At 44.6% G+C, this 24,069-nt stretch overlaps 1 protein-coding gene across 1 annotated transcript in view; it reads left to right on the top strand.

Annotated features, from left to right (window-relative positions):
- Positions 1-18,733: 18,733 nt before the first annotated feature.
- The window catches only part of ELP2 (elongator acetyltransferase complex subunit 2), a 41,755-nt gene continuing 36,419 nt past the window's right edge, over positions 18,734-24,069 (top strand). Inside the window, exons 1-4 of the mRNA XM_044442825.1 lie at positions 18,734-18,865; positions 19,638-19,716; positions 22,521-22,591; positions 23,638-23,794. Coding sequence (XP_044298760.1) covers positions 18,734-18,865; positions 19,638-19,716; positions 22,521-22,591; positions 23,638-23,794 — 439 coding nt within the window. The remainder of the gene's footprint in view (positions 18,866-19,637; positions 19,717-22,520; positions 22,592-23,637; positions 23,795-24,069) is intronic.

Below are 24,069 nucleotides of genomic sequence, written 5' to 3'. Positions count from 1 at the left end.
TGCTCCGGAGCCGCGCGGCTCGCTCCTTCGTGGTCTCCCGCCCGCGCGGGAACCGCCGGGAGAGGAGAAAGAGGCGGCGGCGGCGCCGGCTGCAGCCGCGGCGGCCCGCTCCGCCCCGGTCTCCTCCTCCTCCTCCCCCCCTCCTCCTCCTCCCCCCCTTCCTTCCCGCCTTCTGCCCTCGCCCTCCCCTCCGGCTGCAGCGCGCGCTGGGGGGCTCCGTCCCTCCCCGGATGGCGCGCCCGGCCCGGATCCCGAGCCGCCGCCTCGCACCGCAGTCGCGCGCTCGAGTGCCGGTCCGGCGCCCGGGGCGATTTGGGGCAAGGCGCGCGCGCTCCGCCCAGCACCGCAGGGTTGTCGTGCCGAGGATACCACGCAGCTACGTCGCCTGCGGGTCTGCGCCAGAGGAAAGCGAGGCCGGCGGGACATGCGCGCGGTGCGAGCCTCTTCGGGGGCCGCGCGCGCATCTCCCAACTCGGCTGCCCGACTTTCCTGCATGTGTGAATGAACCGTCCTGCAGGCACCGCGGGAATATTCGTTATCCATGGCCGTGCAGTTTATTTCCTGGTTCAGCGTGGCTTTAGCTCTGAGGCTCTCCTGTTGAAGACTTCCAGTATCTTTGTTTACACAGAAATGGGTGGGTGGTTGTGTGAAGGGCAACCTCAAGTGACCATTCTTATACCTTGTGTTCCTAAGCAGTCAAAGGCAAATTGCGTGGTGCATTGGGGGGGGGGGGTTCCATGCCACGTGTACGCTTTAATAAGTTTTATCAAACAATCTCCTTAAAGGCAAACTAGTCCCCAAACCACACATGCCTGGCATGTTTCCATTAACTATGTCAGAGTAAACAGATTACAAATCCAAACAGCAGGCGTGTGCTAAACACCCATGTTGTATATGTGCGGTATGGAACTTGGCACGGGTGTTTGCAACAGTCCTTGAGAAAAGATAATGGCCCAAGGCCAGTAGGCGTTAGTATGTCAAACTGTCTTGGATTTTGTGTACTGTATACTGTCCATCAACATTTCACAGATTAAAATAGGGACACTCACAACACTCCTATTTTCATACCAAGGAAAATTGCTACTAGGCAGTTCTTCACCTGCTGCGTGCTGAATTAATTTGCTCTGTAATGACCCTGATTTTTAAAAGCAAAGAGTGGTCGTTGCTTCGTTAAAGGTATATTAGAAAATCATAATAATCCTATTTCATGCTGTGACCGTTGGCTATCAGCCGTATCTATCGGGCAGTGGGCTCAGCGTCTTGCCACCCCGGTGCTGATTTCTTCATTTGCAGCTCAGCCCTGAGCATTTCTGCACAATGTTAAGTCCTATGGAGTTCAACAGGCCGTAGCCCCAGGTAAGTGAGCACAGGAATGGCAACCCCAATTATTTAAGAAGTCTGCAATTTTGCTTTTTAGCCTTCGAGCCTCCCAAAGCAGCTGGCATTAAACAAACAAATCCCAATTACATAATAAAATAGACAATAGAAGAGAGGGCAACAGGAGAGAACATTCCGGCATTACAAGCAGTGAGAAGGAACAAAGCTAAAAAGCCTGAGTGAAGAATAAGTTTTCTGTATTTATTTATTTATTCAAAGCTTTTCTATCCCATCCCCTACAAAACATCTCGGGATGACTTACAATAAATAAGTAGAATAGAACAAACCGACAGCATCCCACCATTAATATACTAAAACCCCAGTGAAAATCAAACATTAAAATAGCAGGAAAATAATGGCGAGAAAATAGCAGTTTTCAACTGTTGTTAAAATTTGCTCTCAGCAACAAGCACGTATTGGAATTGAAAAGTGTACCATGGGAGTGAAGGTGCTCTCTTTGGTCACCATCCACATGACCTCTGATAGCGATTGTTGTTGCGTGTCGTCAAGTTGCTTCTGACTTCTGGCAACCCTATGAAGGAGTGCAATCCAAAATGCCGTATCCTTCAAAGCCCTGCTCAGCTCTTAAATGCAAGATTATGTCTTCCTTCCTTGAACCAATCCTCACGTTTGGCTTTCCCCTTCTGCCTTCGATTTTCCCTACCACGAGTGCTTTCTCCAAGGAGTTTTGCCTTTTCACACCGTGTCTGAAGCACCATGGTTTCATCCGTTTTGCTCCCAGGGCAAGTTCTGACTTGATTGGGCCTAGGACTCACTTATTCCTCTGTCTGTTGATCCAGGTCCACAAAGATCTCGGAGAATAACCTTTAACAGTTGGGCTGGTTTATGTGAGAAAACAAAAATACACTTTCCTATACCTAGATTCCAAATTTTCTGGTCTTTAGAGAGTGAAGTTAGAACTTCAATTGTGATTAGCAGTGGACTGGGAACCAGGGAAGCGCACCTGATATAAATTAGGTTCCACTGAATTCATATTCTTGAATAAACATGGTTAGAATTGCACTGAAGGGCTGTGCTCTGAAGAACATTTTCTACAAAGTAAGTCCCATTTAAATGACTGGAATTTGTTTCTGGGTAAACCTGTTTGAAGTCTGATTATCTGAACCAGATTTACTCAGAAATAAACCCCTCAGTTGGAGCATACTTGGACGTAAGCTTGCTGAGTGTTGCAGCCAGGGGTATGATTCTATGCATATTTACTTGAAAGTACAGAAGAATTACAGAGATTCAAGATCAACAATGAAGCCATTGAAACGGAAAGATTTTGTAAACCTTGGCTCAGTCAAGGGGGTATACAGCTAGGAAATCAGAAGATGACTAAGACTTGCAAGCAATGAATGAGCAAGAAAAGAGAATCAGGTATGAAAACGTGTCACTGGAGACCAAGGTCAATACCATCCACATGATTGCAGTCCTGATAATTGTGTACAAATCTGAAAGAGTGACAGTGAACAAAGCCGGCAGGAAGAAAATGGATGTGTTTGACGCATGATTCTGGAGAACTTTGCAAATACCCTGGGAAGGCAGAAATATGACCAGGTGAGTCCTAAATCAGTTCAGGCCAGAACTTTATCTGGAAGCAAGAATGACAAAACTGAAGCTCTTATGCTTCTGGAACATCATGGGAAGGCAAGGCTCCCTGGAGAAGACAGTCATGCCAGAGAAAGTAGAAGACAGAAGAAGAAAAGGAAGACCAGCTATGAGATGGATCGATCCATAACGGACGTTTACAGGAGCTGAGCGGACATTCATTCGTAGTGTCTCCGAAAGTCAGAGATGACCTGATGGCACATCACAACAACAAATGCCGGTAGACCTTTCTCACAGGATTAAGATGTCAGACTACTTTTTATGGGCGAGAATTATTCTGAAATGACTACAACCGCTGTTACGTATTTATTTGGTGGGTTCTGTTGATGCACACACATCACTCCGATGGGTTAGGGTTTCTGGCTCGTTGGGCTGGCTGAGACTTTCTAACAGAGATGCCTAGTAAAACAAAGTCCTTCATTTGGGGATGCGGCTCAAAAGGAGAGGATGGCTTGAAAAGTCTGAAGTTACATGGTATTTGCTTTTGCAAGGTGGCACTCAGAGCACTGGGAGAAAAGGAGGGCGCTGACTCCCCAGAAAAGCGGGGGCTCCCAATCGGCCTGCTCACACATGTATATTGTTCACCCCTTGATGAGCACACTATTCGTGGCCACAAGGCCGGAATTAGCTCTACCAGATGAAACACCCAGGTGTGGAACCTGAGCTTCATTCGACATACAGCACTTTTCGCTGGAGTCCATTCACACATTCAGTTGCCTGTCCTCAACGAATGCAAGGGATCCACGGATACACACTTGTTGAAAGATCCACATCCTCTGAATATGGTATTTGGGAAACCCCTTCCCTGCCTCGGTTGAATCTGAGTGGCAAAGCCACCATTTCAGATTGGTGTGGAGGGAGCTGCTGGATGAATGGAAGTCCATAGCGCAACATGTGGGTGTAGATACACAGCAAGGGGAAGGGGCCTTTATAGATTCAGGCCAATAGTCTGCACATCAGGCTTCAAGGTAACAGCCTGCTCCATTCTGCTTGCAGATAACTTGTACTGAAGCTCGGGCTTTTGCATATACAAAACATACATTCTCATAATTCCTGGAGAATAAGAATAATAATATACGTGGCCTGAAGCCCTGGAATCATTCCCCCCCCCCCCCCCAATTTGCCCCCCCCCCCCTTGAGTGGGGGAAACAGTTGATTCTGTGTTTGCCTTTAGGCCAAGCTCACACTCTTTAGGCCAAGCCTTTGTACCCCTTGATTTATAATCACTCTGGCTAACCTCAGCTTGCACACAAACTGTGTCTAACAGAGCCCCAGTGGCACTTAAAAAGATAAATAGAAAGTAAAAGAAGAGCAGATCTGGGAGGGGGGATTTAGAGTAGAGAACCAATCCTGCTATGGCTCTGCTTCAAATCACCCGCATCCCCTCTGACAGCTCTCTCCTTTGTGGTGTTCCAGACCTTGTTCCTCTGAGGACCTTTGTCTAAACTTGCACAGGACTTGTGCCTGGAGGCATTGAATGATGCATCTAGGAATGCCCAGTTCGAATCGCACCCCTGCGGTGAATTCACAGGGCAGCCTGAAACAAACCTTTATTTTGAACCAGGGCCTGGCCCTGGAATCCGTTTTTAATGCCAGGATTGATTCCTGGATTGTGGTGAAGCAGTTCCAAAACGTGTGCAAAGTATCTTTCCCTGAACACTGAGTCCTCGTAGCATATGGCTTCCCAGCAGATTGGAGTCTCAGTATCTTTTATCTTCATCTGACACCTGTGAAACAGGGTTCAAATTATACAGGAAGCGGGGAGCTGAGCTGGCCACCTTGCCTTTTCTGGGACTCCTTGGGGCACAGTTCTTAAGAGTGGGGTGCTTCGCCCTATCTTTCAGAGGCTGTGGGATCACAACCACAATGACTGATGAGGTATTTGTGATCTCTTAGCTCAGGCAACCAGGCCAGCTAGCCTATAAACAACCTATAATGAACCAGAAGCATGCCTAAAACCATTTCCCCCATCTTTCTTGCTCTTGGAGTCAATTCAGAAAGCGTTGTCTTCTGTTATCAGGAACCGTTCAGGGCTTGCAGCGCTAACATTATTAAATGCACAGATGCTGCTAGCAATGACGACAGCATCTTTCTGGTCCAGCTGATGTTTCATTAGTGATTAGATCTGCAGAGGTAGGAACGGATACAGATTCCGCTCCGCGGCGCCTTCCAATATTAGGTGATTTTATGGAAGTGATAATGTTTTTAATGTTCTTCTGTTTTCCTTTGATGGAGTATCTTTCTCAGGTTGTCCTACACAAAATAGTCAAGAATGATCAAATACAGCATTCTACACACATTTTAGATACGTGTATGTTAGGGTCTGGAATTTCCTATCTAAATCAAGTTTTGCATCATTAATTAATTATATGCATCATCCAGTACCAAATGGTATTAAAGATGCATAAAAGCTAGAAGGGGTACACGGGAGGGGAACAAGGATGATTCAGGGACTGGAGGCAAAGCCCTCTGAGGAAAGATGGAGAGAACTGGGCATGTCAAGAGAAGAAGACTGAGGGGAGATGTGATAGAACTATACAATTACCTCAAAGGCTGCCAGATCTCTTCTCGTTCATTCAAGAATTCAGGTCATAGAATAATGGCCTTAAGTTAAACCAGATTTAGACTAGACACCGGAAGAATCTCCTGACTGTCAGAGCAGTGCAACCATGGAACCTCTTACCCAGGGAAGTTGAGGGCTCTCCTTTGCTGGAGGCATTCAGAAAACATCTGGAGAGTCATCTGAATGGGATGGTGTAACTTTTAATGTCCTGTATTCAGCAGGAGGTTGGACCTGATGGCCTTCTGGCCCCTTCCAACCCTACCCTTCTATGATTTCATAAACAGAAACAACTTGATATGCGACGAACATCTTCTCTAAAACTGGTGGTGGGCGAGGACAAAATTGATGGCCCTACCCCTTATCTCTTTTCCTCCCACTTAGGGTGGCCGTGTGTCCTACTTTATAAAGGCCAGACCTCTATTTGAAGGGCCACCTGAACTGCCCTTTGTTGAGCTCCCTGGTGGTGTCATTCATATTATCACGGAACAGTGGAGTTGGAAGGGGCCGTGAAGGCCATCAGGTCCAACCCGCTGCTGTTGCAGGACACCATGTTCCACCATCCCACTCAGAGGGCTGTCCAGTTTCTTTCTGACTGTCTCTAGTGTGGGAGAGCCCAGCATCTCTCCAGGCAGCTGGTCCCACTGCCATATTGCTCTGACAGTGAGGAAGCTTTTCCTGATTCGGCAACAGTGACAATCGTTATCCAAGCAGTGGTAAGAACCTGAGACTAGCAGCAGTTTAAAAGTCCTACAGCCCAACATTTCTGCAAGAGGATAACAGAAGGATATAATACAATACTGAACTAATGATATACTAATTATACTATATTACTGCTAATAACATAGTATCTTATTAATACTATAGTTTCATTTTATTAATATAGATCTTTTCATCATAGTATGGTGCATTGAAGGGTTGAGCTCCAAGTTTAATCATCCCTCTTAGATGGCTGTCCAGTTGCATCTTGGGTGTCTCTAGTGTGGGAGACCTGACAACCTCCCTGGGTAACTGGTTGCGTTGCTGTTCTTGTTGTTCAGTCACAACTCCTTGCATCCCCATGAACAACATTCCTCCGGGTTGCCCTGTCCACCATCCGTCGGAGTCCACCCAAGCCCACATCCACCTCTCCAGTGACCCCATCCAGCCACCTCACCCTCTGCCATCCCCTTCTCCTTTTGCTGTTAATCATTTCTAGCATCAGGGTCTTTTCCAATGAGTCCTTCTCATTAGGTGGCCAAATTATTTGAGCTTCAGCTTTAGTACCTGACCTTCTAAAGAGCAGTACCTCTCTAACAGTTAGGAAGATCTTCCTGTGTTCAGCCAGAACTTGCTTCCTGTAACTTGGGTCCATTATTCTGTGACCTGCACTCTGGGATGATGGAGAAGAGAGCCTGCTCTTCCTCTTTCTCACAACCTTTGCAGTCCTTGAAGAGCACCATCATATCCCCCTCAGTCTTCTCTTCTCAAGGCTAAACGTGCCCGGTTCGCTCAACCTGTCCTCATAGGGTTTTGTTTCCAGTCCCTGGATCATCCTTGTCGCCTCCTCTGAGCCCTTCCCAGCTTAAACTGGTGATTCCCAGAACTGGACGCGGGATTCCGGATGAGGCCTAACCAGTGCTGAGTAGAGGGGACCCAGTACTACCTGATTTGGAAGTGATACTTCTATCAGTGCAGCCTAATCAAGCATTTGCCTTTCTCGCAGCTATGTCGCCTTGTTGGCTCATATTTAGCCTGTGATCTAGGCCAATCCCAACAGCCGTCTCTTTGGCAGCCTTGAGTGAAAGGGAAACGAGCACCGCAACTGGCGTAAAATGCCTGCCTTGCGCCAAAGCCGGCGTGGTGTGAAGGACAGAAGGTCCTTTTAACCTTGACGGCGTTGCCTAAGATTAAGCACACAATGCAGTGAATCATTGACCAGCCATCCAGTAACCAAAGCCCTATAATTTTATTCCAGGATTGCAATTCTGAAGCATTTCAAGGGCTGTTTCTACCTACACGTCTACTTTTCATCTTTTCCCACTCCTTGAGCACTGTCAGTCTTTGAACGACTTGCATCTGCACATGACCCCTTGCTCTTATTCCTTGGTGTTCTTTGTCTCTGAACTCGCGGCGGCTTGTTTTCCCCGCCACTGCATTATAACACGTCGCCACATGAGTGGGAGAGTACAAGTTGCACCCGGAGCGTCTCTTCTCTCTGCCTCTGTCACCATTTTTAAAAATGTATTTTTAAAGATGTGGCTACACTGAGTTACTGGTGATGGTAGTTTTAAAAAAGCTTTGGCAGCTGCCATGAACATACACATCTTTAATTGCAATCTCTTTTGTCTATTCAGAGAGAGAGAGAGAGAGATGAGAACAAAAGCAAACCTAAGACAAATGCATTGATTGCATTTGTTTCTGCTCAGAAGCAAAACTCGGCAGGTCCGGCCCTCTTATTACAGGCTGAAATGGCTACTTCAGACAGCAGATGTAGGGGAAAAGGGTAACCTAGAACTATTGTCCTAATTGTCTATTTGCAGATTTGTTTGCAAGGAAGGAGAGTCCAATCATGCATTTCAGCTTTTTAAAAAGGCAGCAAAAGCACGACCCAGTGAAATATCATCAGCTGCAATGTTCTACTGTTTTACAAGCAATTCTGTGGTTGTCTAGACAGAGTCCAGGCAGCCATGGGGAAATCTGGAGTTCCAACGCTGCCCTCAGAATCCCACATTGAGCTCAGCGTCTGTATCCGGAGCACCTTCCCTTCACCCTCACTGCTGGAGTGGAAAGATCTGCTCTGAGGTCTGAAGACTGGCCCCATAGCTGGTTTTGGGTGGGGTTTCCATGGGGCACGGAGGGGAGAATGAGGCCCCTTCTCCTTCTCCCAGTGAACTGAGGAGGGTGAAGGGCCTTCTTTGCAGCAGCACCCTACCTTTGGAGCCTGCTTCCTAAGGTGCTGGGCACCATCGCCTCTCTCCTTTCGGTGCTAAATGAAAACGGAGTTATCTCGCAAACGTTTCGTCCATTGGTTTTAACACGTTTTATTTGACCTTGCTGCTGCCTTTCTGTGATCTTTAACTGCCAGACTTCATTTAATAATAAAAAAAGTCTTTAACTTTTACTTCAAACTTTGATTTGATTGTTCTGAATTGTTCGGTGTTGGTTTATTAGTATTGCTTCTTTGTTTTAATGTAATTGTATTGCCATTGTTGCTTATTGCTGTTTTATCTATTGTAAGCCACACAGAAATCCTTGTTGCCTGTGGGTGTAGCACATAAATGTAATAAATAAATACATAAATATGATATATCCTAATAGTGCCTCATCCTCTTCTACAAAAAATACAAAATTAGCTACCTCTTGGCGGGGCAGAAGTGCAGAGTAATCTTTTATCTCCACGTGCATCTTCCACCCTCAATAGTGTGGGAAGTGTAAAGTCTGTATCTTTTAAAATCTGAGTGAAGGATTGTTCTTTCTTAAGAAGTGTAGAATCTGTATCTTTTAGAATGAATAAAGGCCTGTTCTCATTGTCTCATCCTCCCCACAAGGTTTAAGAAACATTTTGGCATCAAGTAAGAATTTTCAAGGCCACTTCGGCCTGTTGACCTCTTAGAAGGTACTGCGCATGCGTAATGAGTTTATGAGTAGTAAATGACACACCTCTCACAGATAATAGGCTCATTAGCATGAACACGGGATGTGTGAGCGGGAGGGGGGGACATATGAAGGAGTCGTATGATATAGGTGGGTGGGGAAGATTGTGACTTCTTAGTAACCAGCCAATGGCGAAGCGGGGATAGTGTTGAGCATGGGGAAAGGAATGTATAACATCTCTTGTAAACAGTAAAAGATTGCTCTTTGTTTCTCAGACTACTGAGGCATTGAGCCAGCCTTTGCAAACGCTTTTTGTATGGAATAAACTGCTTGTACCCACCTGAATCCTGTCTCAAGGAGTTTTAAATCTCACAATAGGATGCTCAGAATCTTTTGAGTCTGAAGGGCTGGAAGCATCCACAATGGATCACCCTGTTTTCTGGTTTGAAATTGTTTGCTTCCCTGTAATGTTTTTATAGTTATATGTCACCTGGACAAATAACTCCAATGTTTTAAAACTTTGTTATCTATCAAAATAGATAACAGAGCCCAATACAAACACAGCAATTGTACAGTGGGGACAAATAACAAAGGAGAGGAAATAAATATCTTAGTTTTAAACTTTCAAAGGTGATGATTTGGAGGGGGATTATAAATTTGCCCTCCCAAATAGGTGGTGCCCTTTGGGAATGGCTCAGAGAGCAGTTGATCAATTTTCTCAATTTTCTTATACTCTTTTGTACCTTATGGCAAGAAAGCTGTTGTGAAAACAAACTGTTTAAAGCAGAATACATACATACATATATACTCATACACATGTTACATGTTAAGAGAGGGAAGAGATACTAGCTCGCTTTGAGCTCTTGGAGCCAGCTGCGCTGATATTCTGATGCCTGAACAAGCTCAAGCTGGAAGGGCAAAAATACGTCTCCAGCGACCCTTGAATCTGAAGACGATAACCAAGCCAGGGCACTGTTCCCCCTGCTGCTCTGCCTGCTTGCAGACCATTTGGCAATGCTCTGTGTCATGTGTGTGCTGGCATGAGATACCGGTTTTGTGGCAGTACCTCCTGGCCCTCTGCTTTGCACGCAGAAGGATGAAGCCTCAGTGTTAAAGCTGGGACACCGCGTCTCCAAAGGATCTCACAGGGCCAGGAAGGGCCTCTGATAAAATGGCTGCTGCCAGCCCAAGCCGAGTTGGGTGGAGAATCTTGAGTCTGTTGGCTGAATGTGACCTGTAAGGATTTCCCACCCGGCATGCTTTCCCCCCTGCCTCTTTGTTCAGGCCCAACACCAAGAGAAACTCCCATCTCCGCACTGGGGCAGGAGACCTCCCTATCTGATTTCAGTTGAGCTGTTTTTCCACCCTTGCCTGCCACTCTGCAGCCTGATGAAACAACCCATGAACAAGCCACAACTCTGGGTTCCTATGCCATGGCAACCCATGGTTTAAACAAACCAGTGTTCACAATCTCACAACAAACCATGGGATCCTATTCTGTGTTGTTTGTAGCTAAGAGACGATGGTTTGCTAGAGTAGCTGGATTTGTACATGACGGTAACCTAGAATTCGGCAACCTGTGGGTTAATGAAATAACGGGTGAGCATTATACACAAATTAGGCAATCTTTTACCAGACTTTAGGGACAATGGAAGAAGTGGAGGCACATGACTGTTGCCGCAGCCCTTGGCAATGTCTGGTTCTGGCCAGAGAACCGAAACATAAGAGCCCTTGTGGTGTGGGCGTTAGCGGGCCGGAGGCTCCAGTCCCCACACTGCTCACGGGGTGACCTTGGGTCAGTCATTCATGCTCAGCCTCACTTATCTCACAAGGCTGTTGTCATGAGGACGAAACGGGACTCCATAAGATGCTTTGGATCCCTCACAAGAGGAAAGCAGGCAGGATGTAAATGCAATGAAAGAAGGAAGGGGGGAAGGTGCAGAGGGTTCCTGTTGAAAAGCGTTTGCACCCTGCCGCTCTGGTTTTTTTCTGATTTCCAGAACTGGGCAGTCTTAAGCATGGCTGCCAGAAGTGCGGTCAAAAACCCAAATAGGAAATTGCCAAATCAAGTTGCCTCTACATTAATGTGCTCCTGCTTTCCCACTTGCTGAGGAAACTGCTGACAAAATATGATTATGAACTTGATTAATATAATTAGGAATGATAACGAGTCTCCCTGGGTTGCAGAAGAACAGGAGTTGTCTGGCTTATGTTGTTCTTCAAGAATGTTTCTAAACAAGACTCTCAATTATTTTTAATTATGCATAGCTTCCTAGTTAAGCAGTAATGGAAAATCCAGTACATGTCTTCATATTACTTTTAGCCCGTTGTTATTATTTTTCTGCTCTTTGTGACTATGAATGATTGCGGCTGAAGCTAATATGTACAACTGCAATTAAACTAGGGAAGGTGGAGAAAGAGTGTTTAAAGTAACTATTGAGGACAGATTGGGGTGTACAAGGTTTTAAATGGAGATTTATCACAACTGGGGTCCCAGAAAACAGTTTAAAGCTCTTTCCACACACCATGAATAAGCAGTTTTGAGTATGCAAAATCTGAATTGACCAGAAAGGATCATTTATTAAAAAACTGGCCAAAAATCACTCATTGCACTGTGGTAGCATTTGCAGGTGGCAAATCGGAGACAAGCTCAGCCGTGAATTTCAGTGTTATAGGTGAATACAGAATTTATTGCAAGTTGAGCTCCTTGGTTAAAACCTCTTGATTCAGGTTCTGATCTAGTTGTCTGATGTCAGACACATAGTTTGAAAATAATTATATGGATGTTGAAATATTTTAAACCTAATTTAATGGAGGGAACTGGGTGTTTTAAGTTTCCTTTCAACCAAACAAATCCACAGGTATGTTTCCTGTGTTAAATATTTATTGCAGCAATTTTGTGTTCCTCGCCCTAAATTAAAAGTTGAATTGAAGATTTCGGAAGAAGATACTGCTGTGATGGATGGAAAATGGAATACCATTTTGCACCACCAAGAAGTGGTGCAAGGTTTTAGTATACTTGCGATCACTTTGGCTCTTGGGTCCTGTGACAGCTGCTTTGACCACCTGGTTTGCACGTCTAAAAATGCCATATTCATAATGAATTTGACAAAAATATAATGTCCAGTTTAGGGAGCTCAGGTGTAAGGACAGAAGAACACTTTGAGGTAGAAAGCCAGAGTGGTGTAGTGGTTAAGAGCGTGGGACTGGGAGTCAGAGGATCTGGGTTCGAGTCCCCGCTCAGCCATGGAGCCAACTGGGTGACTTTGGGCCAGTCACAGACTCTCAGCCCAACCTACCTCACAGGGTTGTTGTTGTGGGGATAAGATGGAGGAGGAGAGATGATATAAGCTGCCTTGAGCCCTTTGTAGGGAAAAGGCAGGATATACATCACAATATAAATAAATAAATAGTGGCGGGCTTCCTCAGTAACAAGCTGCCACATTAAAAGGGAGGGTGACCGGTCTGAGAACTGCTTATGAGCTGTTGACACCAGATTAGCCCCATCACGTCGCTTGACTTCTTAAGGACCGAAGGGTGATGGATCGCACTGTACTGAGGAGGGTGCCTCAGCTTCGTGCTGCCCTTTGACCAGCAGTTCCAGCAGGACAGATTCCCTGCCCAATTCAGGGTCAAACTGGACCTGACTTTGTTGCATGACTGCAGTTAGCATACATGGTGTTGTTTTGTTTTGTTTTGTTTTGTTTTGTTTTGCAAAGTAAAGGCCAACAGTGGGGAAACACCGAACAGCCTCATGACACTGGGATGAGGTGCAGGGGATATTCAGCTTTCTGCCCCTGCCAGGGTACCAAGAAAAAGTTCTCTTGCTTCCAGTGGCTGGAGGATTGGATGGCCTACCTTTTTCCTGCCCCCTGCAGCCCTCCACGCTGTCTGGAAATCTGCTTCAGATGGTTTGCCAGTCTCCTGCTGACAGTTGCAATGGTGTACATGGGCGCTCTCTCTCCCTCTCCCTCTCCCTCTCTCTCTCTGTGTTGGTGGGAGCAAAACTCCATGGTGGAATTGCTCAGCTCGTCCTGACTTGAACTACTTCCATCAGTATTCCATTGAACACTGGATTCAACCCAATGAAGAAGTTGTTGTTGTTTTTGCCACCAATATCTCCAAATTCTATCCCCTGTTCTCCCTCTTTCCCCTTCTTTATCAGCCAAGATAATCAAGTCGTTTGTTTTTATTACAAGTTTGTTAAGGGACAGTGTGTACGCAATGCCGAATTGGAGAGCTTTGGGTATTAGGTGCAAAACAAGTCGAATAAGCAACAACCACTTTTGATAGCTGGTCTGACTCTCTGCAAAACATGGAAAGGAAATGAATCTCTATCTGGCAGCTGCTGCATGTGGGAAGCGCTGTGTTTTTAAAATCGATCCAAAGGCATGCATGTATGCATGTGTGTGATGTGATGATGTGATGTGTGTATGTGTGTGTATTTTGAGGTGAGAAGGAAAAATAGAAGGGAATGTGACGAACGAGAGAAACAGGAGACTTGTTAAAACAGAACAAGGAACAAAACATTATTAAAATTCAAAATACAGACTCCAGACATCACATAGATAATCTAGGCTTGGCCTTTTGCACTGCTGAAGAAGCAACAAATACTACGATATTTAGCATGTAATCTCAACTCTATACAATTGCCAAAATGACTCACTAGGGAAAAAGTCATGTGGTTGAAAAGCTGGTGTCTTATCAGATAAGAGAATAAAGCTTTGTTTTTATTGATTTTTTTGTGCTTGATGGGATGCTCTTATCCCAGAAAGTAACTAAAGTCCATGCAACTTTCAGATGTGCTGTAGGACTTTTAAATGTCTGCCTTCTTTTGGTGTGTCAGATTAAGAAGCACAGGGTCATTACAAATATAAGAAAGAGCTCTTTAAAATAGAAAGCTTTTTAGACCGGAATGTGTTACACAGATAGAAAAGAAAGCCTGGCACTTTTATTAGGAATCTGACAGCACCTTCAAAAGGTGATTTGTGGGTCTTGGTACACTGGTGTGATGTCGTTGGCCTCAGATTATAAATCACTGTAGTTACAATCCAGCAAAAGTTAGTCACAGTGAAATCTCACCGAAATCCAGAGCTAGCCAGAGCTAAGTCTCATTCTGCAGCCTTAAGTTACATGTACTGATGATGAACATGTAGCGGACTGTGCCTTTTTGTGGGTAAATTACCCTGAATATATGCAGCACAATCTCGGATAACTGAGAACACTGTAAATATAAGCCCATGTTCCCCTTTAGCGTACACCGAAATGCCTGCAAATGTGACTTCTGAGCTGGTCTGAGCATACGATGCTTAGTCACAGAGTACCTGCAAAAGGTGGCATGTTCACCCAGCTGCTTGTATACAATAAATCAGAAAAACGCATGCATACAACTGAATGCAAGGTTGCACAGGTTATCTCTAAGCACAGAGATTCACAGATTCAGAGTATACAACTCAAATACAACATGAAAGAAAATAAGGCATCACATTAGGAAAATAAGCACAAAAACAGCAGGTTCTGGTCCTGAAGAACTTGCACCTTAAATTTTCCTGTGGAGGATGCCAGAAAGGGAGGGTGGCAGGAAAAAAGTGTTCCTAAATAAGATGCTTCATGCCCTACTTCACATCTACAGTCTAATGCTGAACATGATATTCTGAAGACCTGCTGCTGCTCCTGCTGCAATATTTAGCACGAGCTACATCTTTATATGGGTGAAGCGGGGAAGGCGGCATGATCAAATTTAAACTGGCAATCTGGCTGATTGCTTTGCATTACGAGGAGGGGATGATGCGCAAACTCCAGGAGTTGCAGCATTTGCTGTAAGATGTTCCTTGCTTCATAGGGAAGGGTGGATGCTTTGGAATCGGGGTGCTGGAGGCGACTGTTGTGCATCCCGTGGTTTTCAACGATCACAAAGAAGTCCTAGACCGAGCCTCACCAAAAAATCACTTGAAACCGAGGTCGCCAAACGAAGACTGTCATTCTTGGGTCATGTCATGAAAACTGACTCACTCGAAAAGTCAACCCTGCAGAGTGGTTAGTGGGAAAAGGAGAAGGGGCTGCCCCAGCACCCGTTGGCTGGACACCATAAAGAAAAACACTGGGATGGACATGGCAGAAGCAGAGTGAGACAAAGGGGCCTGGGGAGCCATGAGGGTCAAGGACATTCCCTACTATGAAGTATTCCCACCATTGCAAAGCTTGTTTTCTCATCCCTGGTCACAATGTCTATCCCACAGCTTAGGCAGTAGGTTTCTTCCTGAGGTCGCCCTGTTTGCTGCTGATGGAATGAGTGGCATCGATTTAGGGATGTCTGACAGTGTACGGCAGGCAGGGCATCCTTCTGAAGTGCCACACAAGACCCTGGAAGAAATTGTTTAGGAAGAAGTGTTTGGTTTCAGGAGCTGCTAACAATAGCCTAAACTTGTTGACTGAGCTGACATATCCTGTTCCAGGAAGGTAATCAGTACCCTGCCAGTATGAGATTTTTAGAACTGTAGGCAACCATAATTAGTATACTATTGCACAGTGTTATTTTAATTCATGCGATTGACTTGGGCTTGGAGAGCCAAAAGGTGTGTCTGCACAAGACAGATGCTCTTGGACGGTATCCTGGTCCCCTGCCAGATTGGATAGTGGGGTGGGATCCTAGCAAGGTAAGCTCTCCTATTCCCATTAGCCTGACATGAAATAGCACTGACAGATTGGTACTAATATTAGTGACATCCTTCAAAAACTGTAGGACTTCTAACATCTTGGCTCTTTTTTTTCTTTTTGGGTGGGGAGAGAAAATACAAGTGTTATGTGGGCCTGAAATAAATAAATCCATAAAGAGAAATGGGAACCTGGACAAACGGACAAAGATAAAATTCCTTCCTTCTATAAAGAAAAAAAGAACACTTTTTAAAAAACAAAAACCATACATAACCTCTTCTTTAAAGTTTGATTTGAAAAACCCCGGATGTATTCACTGTTGCCAAAGCACTTTTGATTTTTAAATATTTTTTGCTTTCTCTTGTTCATGAGCAGAAGATATGCATAGAAACAAACTGTTCAAAGATGGCTCAAAGAAGCTTTTAATGCTAGGAGAGTTTGGACCTAGTTCTGCCATTCTTTTCCAATGGTGTTTACGAACAGCTTTGCTCTTCGTGTGACTGGGAGAATACTAAATTTGGCTGTACAATTGTACCCTGGAGGCAGAGGAGGCCGGAACTTTTGGGTTCATCCTTTCCAACTGCCACGTAACTTCTCCTGGTGTGGGTGGTAGAAAATAATATCACCTATTATATTTTTGTGTCCTGACGTAGGACCAGAGCTAGTAGAAAAAGCTAGCAACCGTGTTTGTTCAGTATTCATTGGAAAAACGTCTGATACGTTTTGGTTAATGGCTACAAATAATATCCACTCTGTTATTAATAGTGAATGGGATCTGGGCTCCTTTTAGAATGGAGCGAGACCTATTCAACTAGGCACCTGTCGCTCACATGTAGTGCACTCCCACTTGTACACCTTGCCACGACAACAAACTCTTGCAGAGCAAAGAGTAGGTGTTGCTTAGTAACATCCGTTGCTTAGTTCCCAGATAACTCTGGATTCAGATGAGGTTGGAGCATCGTGGGAAACAATGGGAAGTGCAAGAACAAGGCGGTTTGTTTGTTCATTGGAGGAGCTTGCACGAAGCCGGGGCAAAGGAGTTTGTATCATCAGCTCCCGTCTGCACCATCAGAATGTTCTCCCTCTCTTTCTCTCTCTGTGACATTTTAGTGTTCAAAAATTATAAATTATCCTGGGTGGCATGACAGAAGAGTGGTATAGAAATGTCTTCTTGGTGGTGACATGCAGGATTTTTTTTTTTAAAAAGGGATGAGAAACACAGTGTTCCCTCCTTTCTATATATTATCTACCCAGCAGAATATTGCAAGCAACACTTCATGCTTTCCAGATCTGTCAGAAACGGCAAACCAGGGAATAGTGTCCACACACACAAATGATTTTTTAAAGGGGAATAAAAAAGACTTGCATCATTAACATTTAAGAGGTATGCAATGAAATACTACGTTGACTCAGAAATAAGCCAACGGTGTTTAGTGAGGCTTACTTTGTATGTTTCGGATTGTACCTAGGGTGCATGTCGGAAGTAAAATGGTGGTTACATAGACTAATTGGGGGCTCCTAAGTTTCTCCACAGCAGATCCGCAGTGCTGCAATCCATTCCAAGTGATTGATGGCTATGAAGGGCAATCTATTTCTAAGGAGAGAGGAAGGCGAGGCAGGATACGTGTACCCCAAGCTTGGGGGTGGGATCCTTTGCTTATCTGCCTTAACTGGGGAAATGTTTTATGCCTGTAATTGCTCATCATTCTTACCCTTCTTGATGGATTTCAATAGCTGTTTGGTAAGACAATACTTCTTCTTCTTCCTCATTTAGAACCAGCCTCTTAAGATCGATTGTTTTTGCGTTAATACATTGCAATGGCCATTCTTTTTTAATCCTGTTGTTTTAGCTCATGAGCACTTGGAGACAGCTTTCTGGAAAATGTTATGACATGCCAGCAATGGCCTTAAGGAAAATTCTTGTGCCTTTAAAACCGTGCATTTTTGGCTGACACCATACAATTGAGGAAATGGACAGAATCCACAAAACCTTAGGCCAGAATTAATTTGCTATTTTCCCTGTTAGCACAAATTCTTAGTTCAGCTGCAATAGACTAACATAGCTACCTCTCAGGAAAGCATAAGCTACAAACTCTTATCAGTACAAAACCTTTCATCCCTGCAACTGCTTGTTACATTCTTTAAAAAATTTTACTAGATATTTCAAAAGCAGGTGCTCCTCTGAAGAAAATAAGAACTCATGTTTATTTATAGCTTTTATATACTGTTCTTCTAGCAAAAAAGCTCTCCGTGTGACCGAGACTCAGTGACTCAATGTGACTCCTATGTCAGAGAATGCTTCTAGATCCAAAAAGCCATTTTTGTCTAGCTTCTTGTTGTTAAAAAAATATAGTCCCTGACAATTTTAAAGAAAATGGAGCCTCTTGGCTCCCTCAAAATAGATAGCTCTATGAATAAATAACCAAGAAGCTTATTTATTTTTAAACATTTATTATACTTATATCCTGCCTTTATTCAAGCAACTCAACCTGCTCCTCCTCTCAAGGTTACCCTCACAACAACCCTGCTAGGTAGGTCAGGCTGAGAGTCTCGCTCCATAGCGGGGCAGAAACAAGAAGCTGGAACTTCCAGATCCCCAGTCCGACGCTCTAACCACTCTACCACATTGCCTCAACTTGGCCTACAGCTCCCATCATCCCCGGCCAGCATTCTTTATTCCACCCTCTCTCCTGAAAGTCTCCTAACTGCACAGGGAAGACGAAGGACAACGAGGCTGCATTCCGGCCTTCCCTCACGCGTGGGGGCGGGGGCTCCAATGTTTTGGACTACTGCTCCCATCATGCCTGGCCTCGGCCCCTGCTGACTGAGGCTCACGGGAGCTGTAGTCCAAAGGCTCTGGAAGGCGGCGGTCGCCGCTAACGAATCCCGGCAAACTCTCGCGGATCCGGTTTCTACGGAAGCCGCTTTGCGGCAAACCGCGCCGCGCAGGGGAAAATGGCCGCGCCCGTAGAAGTGGGCTATGTCGCTTGCTGCGCCAACCGCGCCGGCCCCGGCGTGGTCTCCTGGGGACGAGCGGGGCTGGTGGCGTTCGGGTCGTGCCACTCCGTCGTCCTCTACGACCCGCAGGTGAGGCGGGAGGGGAGGCCGAGCCGTTTCGGCTGCCCCGGCGAGGCTGCGGCTCCTTGGCTGGGCGCAGTTCAGGTCGGGGAGCGACGGCGGGGAAGGCGTCGCCTGCAGCGCCTCTGGTCTCATGCTGCTCCAGGAGGTCTAGCAGCTTGCGGTGTGCTTGCGTGGCTAAACTCAGGGCTGAGGCTGGGCAAACTCTGGTTTAAATGCCCGCTTAGCTGAGCAACGGGCTGGGTGGCTCTGGAACAGCTTTGAAGCCAAGCTGCATCACAAGTTCATGAGGATTAAGTTGAAAGTGGGGCCATGCATGGCTGCTTGAGCGTATGGGAAGGCGGGTAGGAGAAAAATGGGATGTGACTGATCACGGGTCATTGAAACATGGGAACGTGAGAAAGAAAGGTAACCCGAGGACTTGCTTAACTGCAGACTATGTTTTGCAATGCGGTCGGTTTGCTTGTTGAATGAGCTGTTTGGTGCATGATTCAAGAAAAAGTGGGATATTAAAAATAATAAATACATATGGACATGCCTAAATCTCTATGTAGTCCCTCTATTACATGTTGGCTTTGTGGGTGTCAGACGTTTGCTTGCACACAATGACTAAAATAAATGTTTTCTAATGTATACACCATTAAATTGAAGTAATTATTTCAACAGTATATTTTACAACTTCTCTGTAGGAAGAATGTGTTATCATTTCCTTAACAGGGAAAGGTTTCACTTAGATGGTTTAGAACTGAAAAATCTAATTCTGCATTCTTTTTCCCTCCAGAAAAGAAAAGTAGTTGGAACACTGAATGGTCACACTGACAGAGTTAATTGCGTCCGATGGATTCACAGAAATGATGAGTGTAAGTATAGCTTACATGTGTTTGCTACTAGACTAGTAGAAATAAGTATTTAAATGTTAATGTTTTTACATAACATAAATATAAATTTGGAATTGATCAGAGTACTAAGAAGATGTTTTGGTTAGGAATGTTGTCATACGTGATAAACATTTGAGGTATAGCTGTTGGAGTGGCCTCTGCAGAACTGTATAGCGAATAGTTACGGTATAGTTACAGTTAGGCTTATGCAGGCTCAGTGTAACCTAGCTCACAACTTGCCTGTGAGAGTAAAATGCATGGAGAAGTGAAGGGAATGTATGGTGTCTGGACTCTTTCAAGAAGTATAGGATAAAAGCAAAAATAATTTTAGCTTTAAAATTTTCTAGTCATGTTTCCCAAACAGCCAGATGCCTTGATTGCTTTACATTAAATGGTGGTAGGGAAAATATTTTGCTTAGTAAAAAAGTTTCTATAGCACTAATTAGCAACTTGTTTTTAGTATTGATCACATTTGGAGTTATATACAGAAAGGCTAAGACTGTTTTAATGGTTTGTGGCAGGATGTTCATTGAAAACGCTTCCTCTCCAGGAGTTATTTCAGAGGCGAGGTCAAATCATTGCTTGCTTGTTGTTGTATGCTGACATCTCTGATTTAGGCAACCCTATGGAAGAATGCCTATCAAAATGCCCTGTCCTTGCCAGCCTGCTCAGCTCTTGTAAACACAAGGCTGCAGCTTCCTTTATGGAATCGTTCCATCTCCTAGTTCTTCCTTTTATTTGTCTGCCTGCAACTTTCCATAGCATGATTGTCTTCTCCAGTGAGTCTTGCCTTCTCATTATGTGCTTGAAGTACATCAGCTTCAATTGTGTCATGTTTGCTTGCAGGGAAAGCTCTGGCATTATAGATCTAGGACCCACTTGTTTGTATTTGCAAAAATCTCCCACACCATATTCTGAATGCTGTAATTTTCCTCCTGCCAAATCATTGTTTAATGCTATGTAAGCAAGCCATTAATGACTGGGCCTACACACTCCATCTCCCCTTGGTATACCACACTTTTATTTCTCCCTTTTTGGCTTGAGGCAAACTTTTGCTTGCCATGTTGTTAGCTGCCAAGCTATAGTTTGTGCAAGGCCTGAAAACCAGGCTCAGAAATCAGAGTTTGGTGATAATTTGCAATCCTGCTTTGAAGCACAAGTACAAACCATAGTTAACTGCTTTTAACACAGCAATAGGTTGCCTCCAATCAGAAAGGGAGGGAGTTAATTGTAGCATGCTAGAGGAAACGGGTAAGTCGTGGGGAGTATAGAAAACCAAGAGCCATTCAGAGCTTGTTCATATAGCATCAGCCATGGTTTGGCCAGGGCTGGCCTTAGACAATTTGCTGCTGGGGGCAGGAAGGGGGAGATGGTGCTTCTTCCCCATCTGATACACGGAAGGCAGCCAGTGGTTGAAACTTATTTCAACCTTGCAGTGGGTTGTGTCTCCTATCCTTCCCGAGGCAGGGAGTTTGTTTGGCTAGCCCAGGACAGGTTATGTGAGGGGAATGAACCAACAGGCAGCTTCCATGTGCTCCCTGAGATGGTAAGGCTGGAGCTAGATTTTGTGTTATGTCTGAACTAGCAAGAGAATCTTTCTTAGAGTCCTCCCTGTCTTGTGCAGCTCAGCTGTAATCTCCGAGAGATGGACAATGGGCTGTTAGGAAGTTGCTGCGGCGGGTTGAGATTGTTCTTTATAGGAGTCAGGTGCTATAAAGCTCAGGTGGGAAGTCCCAGGTGTTCCTGGGCGGCTAGTACTTAGCTTTTTAGGGACAGCTTTGACTCACTTAAATGTTTCATAGTTTTATTGTCTCAGTTAATACCTTTATGGGACTGTACTTAATTTTGAAACGATAATTAATTATGACAACAGGAAATATGAAAGGGATAGCTATTGTACTCTGCCACAGTAATTACATAAGTCTACATGCTAAGAGGACAGTCATACTGAGGGCTTGAACCGGCCCTGTGGGATGTTTTAAGCCTCACCTCCCAGTTTAAACAGCAGGCCCTGTGACTTATCACATGCTGCTTTTGTGACTCCCTTCAGTTTCAGAAATGCCTTGTCTTAACATTAGGGAGAATATGTGAGAAGTGCAAGTCTTCATTCTTCTTAGAGATGAGAAATAGTTCCATGCTTCTTGAATTCAGTCCATGTTTTCTTTCTTTTTGAACTATATAAAGTGACAGAGGAATCTGCCTGGTATACTATTGCTGTAGGACTGCCCTCTTGTGGATATTTACATTTGAAATACATCGCTGAAGGACCCTCATTCTGATAAGGTTTTTCAAGACGTGCACCCTTAAATAAAAGAAAATTCTTAGAAATGAAAGCTGGGATTCCAATATGCTGATTCCTCTGCCATACAAATTTAGAGTGCTGTCTGATATGTATTTAGAGCAAAAAGCATCCCAGAATTTCCAGCATTCTTCAGCCAGGATTGTTTTCCTCTTTAAATGTTCAGACGATTGCCTTTTTAGTTGCTCAAGGCAAACAGGCAACTTGAAATTTAAATGAATAAAATGTGGTGTGATGGTAAGAGTTATTTGTTTAAAAGTATTCATGATTTCATTACATATCATTATGCTGCATAGACTTAACTGGCCAAGCAAAGTGAAACAAATTAAGACTATTATGGTTGACCTTGACAAGAGTGGGGCAGGTGCTTACGTGATTTATTTGCATATTTTGATTTTGGAAAGAAAGGCCATTAAAACAAAAGTGGTCCTTGGAAAACCTTTTGAAGCTGGATTGCTCGGGCTTTTTATTTTGCCCTTTGTTACAGGTTATGAAATGGAGTTGATTTCTGGAGCGTCTGACAAACAACTTATTTTTTGGAAAACGCAAAATGCAAAGGTATGCAGAGATGTTGCATTTTGTAAACGAAGCTAAAACTTCTGTATGCATTATTTGTTTTTACATAAAGAAGAGAGCAAGTCAAAACCTGAACAACTTCTAAACTTGTCAGCCTAACCTTTAGAATGCTGCCAGAGATCTTCCTCCAGGAAAGTATTGTACAAAACAGTCCTAGAATGCAAAATAATAATTTTATCTGGATTCAAGGTTTAAGAGTGCCGCAATGCAAATGCCATAGATCTCTGCCAGAGATGTTCATTTGTATATGTGCAATTAGCCTTAACGGAGGAGGGCAAGAAAAATGTACATTAAAGCTGCACTCCTAAACATAATTCCTAAAGAGCAAACTTCACTGAACGTAGCGGGATTTACTTTCAAATAACCACACATGGGTTTGTGCTACACGCAACACTGTATTTTGTGACTTGTGTGAAATGTGAAGGCCAAGCAGATTTGCTTATCGTACACAACACCTTCTGCATTTCTGTCTGGGAAGGAGCAAGGCACTTCAGTACAGAGCACTGAAAATCATATTGAGTTCCCTCTCTGGTTTAAGTTCTGTCAAGTGTTGTCTGTGCACAGAGGATTCCCAGCATCCACTCGAAGCTGAGAGGAGCACAAAGGCAGGGGTTGCCTCTGTCCTTCTCCCGTCCTGCCAAAAGTATAGATGCTGGTTTTGGCTGTCTGTGTCTTGCGAGAAGGAAGGGCCAAGGCACTGCCAGGTTTCTCTTATCCTGGTGGACCCCCACTGCTCCCCGTCTCCAAAGTCGTACTTGCAACCTTGGAGCTGCAGTTGGCCTGGAAGAAACCAAGCTGATTGCCAAGGGTAGAGGGAGGGTATTCTGTCGCTGGAGTCCAAGCTCTGCCTGTGAAATGCATTTGTGAGGGTGGAGCTGAGTTCTTGACTTATCCTATAGCTGTCTAGGCAGAATCTAGCACCCTTCATATTCCAGTGTTTTCCTATGTTGGATAATTCCATGTGGCAATTTGGCTTAAACTTCAGGGTTGTTGTTGCCCTTCTTGTAATGCTACAACTTTCTGTTTAGCTTGTGCATTCCATTCACTTCCATGGCCACACTGAAGCAGTTTGCGCTGTGGATGCTGTTTACACAAGAAACGAATCTGCAGCAGAGTCAAATCTCCTGGTTGTTTCTGCAGCTTCTGACTCTACTGTCAGAATCTGGTCCAAGCAAGGAACCGATGGTAGGTTTTCTTCTTTTGTTGCGTAAATACGGTGACAAGAAGCACAAGAGAAGTTTGTGGAGAAGTGTCTAAGGGTCTTCAAATTCCCATTGCACAGTTTAGGGACACAACTCTCTGTTAAAGGTGAGCAGTCGTATTAACTGTAAGGGCTGCATTCTTTCATGGCTGTGAGCTAGGTGGGCAGAGATAAGTCTGACACTAGGTAGATTTCTCTAGATTTCTGTCACCTTCTTGTCTCTCTCTCTCTCTCTCTCTCTCTCTCTCTCTCTCTCTCT

Source organism: Varanus komodoensis, unplaced genomic scaffold (genome assembly GCF_004798865.1).
Source record: "Varanus komodoensis strain SLA01 unplaced genomic scaffold, ASM479886v1 scaffold40, whole genome shotgun sequence".
NCBI lineage: Eukaryota > Metazoa > Chordata > Lepidosauria > Squamata > Varanidae > Varanus > Varanus komodoensis.
The sequence above is the reverse complement of the archived record's forward strand: the minus strand, read 5'-3'. Positions and strand labels throughout refer to the sequence as shown.